General features: G+C 40.8%; 1 protein-coding gene across 1 annotated transcript; it reads left to right on the forward strand.

The window, feature by feature from the left end:
- Window positions 1-478: 478 nt before the first annotated feature.
- LOC107821321 (glutathione S-transferase U9) lies at window positions 479-1,905 on the forward strand. The gene is made up of 2 exons (XM_016647758.2): window positions 479-932; window positions 1,252-1,905. Exons 1-2 carry the CDS (start codon window positions 615-617, stop codon window positions 1,603-1,605), a joined length of 672 nt encoding a protein of 223 aa, XP_016503244.1. The 5' UTR covers window positions 479-614; the 3' UTR covers window positions 1,606-1,905.
- Window positions 1,906-6,383: the final 4,478 nt, after the last annotated feature.

A 6,383-nucleotide genomic window follows, 5' to 3' on the forward strand; every position in this document is an offset into this window, starting at 1 on the left:
CTTGACAACCAAGAGAACTGGGAAAACACAAACCCTCTCTGTCATATTGTGGCCTTCTGCAGTAAAATGGTGGTAAGAATTGGAGTAGATTTGCTTCTGTAGTTCCATTCAAATAAAATAAAATAGGATGAAAGAAGACGAAATAGCGTTACTTTTTTTTTTCCAAAGAAAAAGACGTAACTTATTATATTAAAGAACGAAAGAAGACGAAGAGGCGTAAGTGTAGTCATTAATCAAGACTATTCATGAGACGTGACTTTTCGATTTTTTTAATTAGCACGTAAAAACGAATAAATATGGGGAAAATGATATATATATATATATATATATAAATATATATATATATATATATATATATATATATATATATATATATATATATATATATATATATATATATAAATTAAAATATTTAAAAGGCATATAATAAAATTACTCTAAAAAAAATTCTTCCACATAAATTGGGGTGGGTGGAGAGTGAAAACTCCAATGTTCAATATCTGCCAATGCAAGAAAAGTCTTAACATAAGGTTTACTTGGGAGTTGGGACTCTACTTAAAGGACCAAGTAGAAGCAGAATATTAACAGCTGAATCAATAACAATATCAAGAAAAATGGCTGAGGAAAACAAAGTAATTCTACACGGAACATGGGGTAGCGTTTTTGTTAAGAGAGTAGAACTGGCTCTCAAAATCAAAGGCATAGCTTATGAGTATGTTGAAGAAGATTTGAGCAACAAGAGTCCCCACCTCCTCAAGTACAATCCTGTTCTCAAGAAGGTCCCTGTGCTTGTTCACGATGATAAACCTGTTTCAGAGTCGCTTGTCATTCTTGAATACATCGATGAAACCTGGAAGACCGGACCTAGAATATTGCCACAAGATCCCTATGAAAAAGCCATAGTTCGTTTCTGGGCTAATTACATAGATCAGGTTAGTCCTGTTCCTTTAGCAATTGGAAAAGGGAAAGAGCAAAAGCCAATGAATTAATAAGTATTTTTAATCTGCCTCTGCTCCGTAACTAAATAATATATACTTACCTGTGGTATCAGTGGCTAATTTGCCATTGCAGAATCTTCCAGTAGGTTGACGATTAACAAAATCCCTTCCATAAGGGTGTGAATTGTCGTGTCTACAATATTCAATTTGATTGAATTTCTATTGCAGATACCGGAATTTCTATTCACTTTTTTCCATGTCTACAACATTCAATTTGATTGAATTAATCCTAACTTTGCTCTAATATATACAGCATCTTATCCCCAGCACGGCTAAGTTGTGGAAGTCAACTGGAGAAGAACAAGAGAAGGCTCTAGAGGAAGTGTTGGAGAAAATAAGAATTGTGGAAGAGGGAATTCCTGTAATCCATGGAAATGAATTGGGGATCTTACAAATCTTGCTGGTTACAACATTTGGATCTCATAAAGCATATGAAGACGTCCTTGGTGTGAAGATTTTGGTTCCAGAAAACACCCCACTACTTTGTTCCTGTGTGACAAGTTTAAACGAGTTGCCACCGGTGAAAGAAATTTGTCCCCCTTATGATATGCTGCTGTCAAAGCTCAAAATCTATAGGCAAAATGCCTTAAAATCCACCACCCAATGAGCTACTGATTTTCTGGAAGAAAATACTTGTGAGCTTGCAAACATGTCTACTGTGTTTTTTTTATTTAAAGAAAAAACATTATTGTTACATAGGGGGAGGGGAATAGTGAGAATTGAATCTGCACCTACTGCGTGAAAATTCTGTCAGTACCACTAGACTATAAGTGTTAGTGGTAACCTTCGTAAAATTAAATAGTCTAAATAATTCCCAGCCACAAGAGTCGTGTGGATTCTGCTTGTAATAAGGTCTATGACCACGCTTGAGATCATTTGTGAAATGTTATATTTCAAATTTCTGAAACCATGACATCTTTCAACTTCTAGTTCATCATCAATTGCAACAAATGAAGAACAACCTTTTGATAAGTTGTATTGAGATCAGGCAGTAATAATTTGTTTTACCACCTAACAGTATAGCGATAAATTATGATTGTATTTCAAGAAAAAAGTTAAAAAGAGATTCAACAGCCTCAAGACACAACTAAAAAAGTTAGTTTTTTCCAAGCAATTCATCTGTCATTCACTACAAACATTTTCTCTTTATCTTCAATACATCGAGAGCCATCGAGATCATGCCCCCCGGATCCGGTTGTAACGACCCGACTTGACGTTTTAAGAATTAATGCTCCGATCCCCTATTAATTGCTTTTCCCGTGTTTGTTTCTACTATTTTAATTTGCCGGGATGTTTGGTTTTGAGTTTCGGAGTGTTTTGGGACACTTAGTCCCTAAAAGAGAGCTTAAACTTTAGAATTTGGATCGTAGTTGGAGCAGTGCGAAGACGGCCTCAGAATGGAATTCCGTCGGATCCGTTAGCTTCGCTGGTGATTTCAGTCTCAGGGGCGTATTCGGATTGTGTTTTGGAGGTCCATAGCTTATTTAGACTTGAAATGCCGAAAGTTGAATTTTTGAAGTTTCCGGTTCGACAGTGCGATTTTGATATCAGGGTCGGAATGGAATTCTGGAAGTTGGAGTAGCTCCGTAGTGTTGAATGTGACGTGCTTGCAAAATTTCAGGTCATTCAGACGAGGTTTGATAGACTTTTTGATCGAAAGCGTAATTTGAGAGTTTTTAGAGTTCTTAGGCTTGAATCTGATGTTAAATTGGTGTTTTGATGTTGTTTTGAGCGTTTCGAAGGTTGGAACAAGTTTGAATGATGTTTTAGGATTGGTTGGAATGTTGGATTGAGGTCCCAGGGGCCTCGAGTGTGTTTCGGATGCTCAACGGACCATTTTTGGACTTGGAGAAGGATCGGATTTTTGCTGGTTTTTGTTGCAGACTTTTCTTCATCGCGATCGCGTGAGGAGGCTCGCGATCGCGAAGGCTTGGATGAGGCAGGGGGATTTTGTTCTACGGGATTGCGGGAAGGGGAGTTCGAACGCGTAGTAATAGCAGGAGTTGAATCGCGAACGCGTGGGCTACGCCGCATTCACGAAGAGGAAGAAGTGAGGCAGCTGAGGATTTGGAAGTTGCTCTTCGCGATCACGTGAGGTCAACCGCGATCGCGTAGAGCTAATTTGGGGATCAGTGATGTTGCTCTTCGCGATCACATGGGAGTTTCCGCGATCACGATTAAGGATTTGCCTAGGCAGAATATAAAATTTCAAAGTCGAGGGTTTAGCAATTTTTATCAAAGTAGAGCTTGGGAGCTTGGATTTGAGCGAGATTTTGAGGGATTTTCAGAGATATCGATTGAATAATGATTCCTATCCCATTTTTGCTTATAACCCATTAATCTAAACTTGAATTCATCATCTAATTTCGGATTTGGAGTTAGAAATTGGGAGGAAATTTGGAAAAGTTCATAAACCTAATTTATGAGTTTTGATTAGGCATTTGACATTGGATTTGGAAAATTTTGGTATGGTTAGACTCGTGAGTGAATGAGGGTTCATATTCCGTAATTTTTACCCGATTTCGAGACGTGGGCCCGGGGGCGTTTTGGTCATTTTTTCTAATTTCGCGTATTAGCTTAGAATTAATTAGTGGAATCAGTTACTTGAAGTTATATTTACTTTATGCAATTGATTTGAATAGATTTGGGCTATTTGGAGTTGAGTACTCTTGGAAAAAATATGATTTCGGGTTGATTTTGAGCTGGTTCGAAGTAAGTCGCTTGCCTAACCTTGTGCGGGGGAACTCCCCTTAGGATTTGGTATTGTTGATATTTGAGATGCCTTATACGTGAGGTGACGAGTGCGTACTTGTGCTAATTGTTGAAAATCCTGTTTTCATTAAGTATCAATAATTGTGTTTCCTTTCCTATTTATACCACTTGCAATTTAAGCTTACTGTTAGCTTAGGAAAGCATGTCTAATTGACTTAATTGATTTACTTTCTTAAACTACCTTATTTAGATTATGTGCAGCATGCTAGGTTAGAATTACTTGTTTTCCTTGGTATGAAATTTGAATTTAATTGAGTATTCTTCGTGTTGCTGCTATGTGTTTACTTTGCGACTACGGGACGGTATCTCGGGAGATCCCCCTGCATGTTTACTTTGGGACTACGAATTTGTATTCCGGTAGACCCTCTGCACATTTATATTGGAACTACAGAACTGCACCCGGTAGATTCCCCCGGTACTGGGTATTTACATTTGGGACTACGGATCGGGATTCCGGTAGATCCTCGCGCACTATGAGTTGGACTACAGGACGACACCTAGGAGATCCACTGGATATTTACATTTGGGACTACAGGACGGTATCCTGGGAGATCCTCGGTTATTATCTCTGTGTTGAGCTGTATTCCTTCTATGATTATTTTGTCTCTGTTATAGTTGTTGTTATTCTTATTATCCTATGTTACTTCATACTGTTAGCATTTAATTATATTGTCGTATTCTATACTGTTTTACCTCATTTTTCAGCTATAATCAGTAGGGCTTGATCTTCCTTGTCACTACTCGACTGAGGTTAGGCTTGCCACTTACTGAGTACCGCTGTGCTGTAATCATGCCCTTTCTGCGCATGTTTTTTCATGTGCAGATCCAGGTACTTCGACTCAGCCCTACTACCTTTGAGGCGAGGCTATTCTCCAGAGACTTCGAGGTATATCCTCCGCGTCCGCAGACCAAGGAGTCCCTTTCCATTCTCTATTATAGTATCAGCCCTTCTGTATTTACTTTTGTTTAGACACTCTGGAGTTAGACACTTGTAGTTATTCAATAGCTTGTGATTTCATGAGATTCTGGGTTTTGAGAAGTTGTTCAGTTTGATAATTATATTGTATACGTCGAGCGGTATCATTAAACCCTCATTATGTTTTTTAGCAGTTTTTATTTGTTTTATCTGTTATTTTTCCCTTTCTTCGTAATTGTTAGGCTTAGCTAGTCGTAGCGACTAGGTGCCATCACGATAGTTCACGGAGGGCGAATTGGGGTCATGACAAGTTGGTATTAGAGCTCTAGGTTCATAGGAGTCATGATCACAAGCCGATTTATTAGAGTCTCGCGGATCGGTACAGAGACATCTGTACTTATCTTTGAGAGGCTATGTAACTGTTAGGAAAATTCCACTTCATTTGATTTTCTTGTCCTGCGAGATTTTGATATCAAAATTCTAAACTCATGTCTTCTATTATCTCGAGATAATGAGGACACGTGTTACCAGATATGATCAGGCACCAACGCCCCCTACTAGAGCCGTAAGAGGTCGGGGCCGAGGTAGAGGTCGGGGCCGAGGTAGAGGCCGAGGACGCGCACGTGGTGCAGCTAGAGCACCAGCGCGAGCTGCCACCGAGGTGACACCATCAGTTCCAGCCGGAGTCCAGGCACCTGATATGCCTACTGCTACTACTACTCTAGCTCTCCAGGAGACCCTTGCACAATTCATGAGCATGTACACCACTTTGGCTCAGGCAGGGTTGCTTCCCCTTGCTGCAGCTACATCTCAGGCCGGGGGAGGAGCACAGACTCCTATCGCCCACACTCCTGAGCAGTGAGTGCATGTTGATCAGGTCCTAGAGATTATTCCTGTACAGCCTGCAGTTCCAGATCATCTCGAGGACAGGGCAACGACTTCTGAGGATGAGCAGCTGAGGCTAGAGAGGTTTAAGAAGTATAAGCCTCTTGTATTCAGTTGTTTAGCATCAGATGATGCTCTGGGATTTCTAGATGAGTGCTACTGTATCCTCCGTACCATGGGTATATCAGGATCGAGCAGGGGTTTCCTTCACTACCTTCCAGCTTCGAGGAGCCGCCTATGAGTGGTGGCGTACTCATGAGTTAGACAGTCCGGATGAGGCAGCTTCCCTGACTTGGACTCAATTTTCAGATATGTTCCTTAGAGCCTTAGGGGCGCATGTCACGTAGAGTTTGAGCATTTGCACCATGGTACTATGACTATCTTGGAGTATGCTGTCTGTTACACTAGTTTGGCTAGACATACACCAGCCTTGGTTTCCACTGTTCGCGAGAGGGTTCGCTGGTTTATTGAGGGGCTTATTCCCAGCATCAAGTCTAGCATGGCTCGTGAGTTGGAGATGGATATTTCTTATCAGTAGGTGGTGAGCATTGCTAGGAGGATAGAGGGTATGCATGCTCGGGACAGAAAAGAGAGGGAGGCCAAGAGGTCTCGAGAGTCGGGCTATTATTCTGGTTCCCGTGCTCCAGCTGCAGTTTGTCATGGTAGGGATTATATGAGTTGCCCTGTTCATTCAGCTCTTCCAGTAGCCAGTGGTATTCCATCTCTTCCTAGGCTCCAAGAGCCTTATTATGCACCTCCAGTATCTAGTGCGCCTCCTGCACTGGGTACTTTTAGTAGTCAGTTCAGCAGAC

The sequence above is a fragment of the Nicotiana tabacum genome, chromosome 20 (genome assembly GCF_000715075.1).
Source record: "Nicotiana tabacum cultivar K326 chromosome 20, ASM71507v2, whole genome shotgun sequence".
NCBI classification, from domain to species: domain Eukaryota; kingdom Viridiplantae; phylum Streptophyta; class Magnoliopsida; order Solanales; family Solanaceae; genus Nicotiana; species Nicotiana tabacum.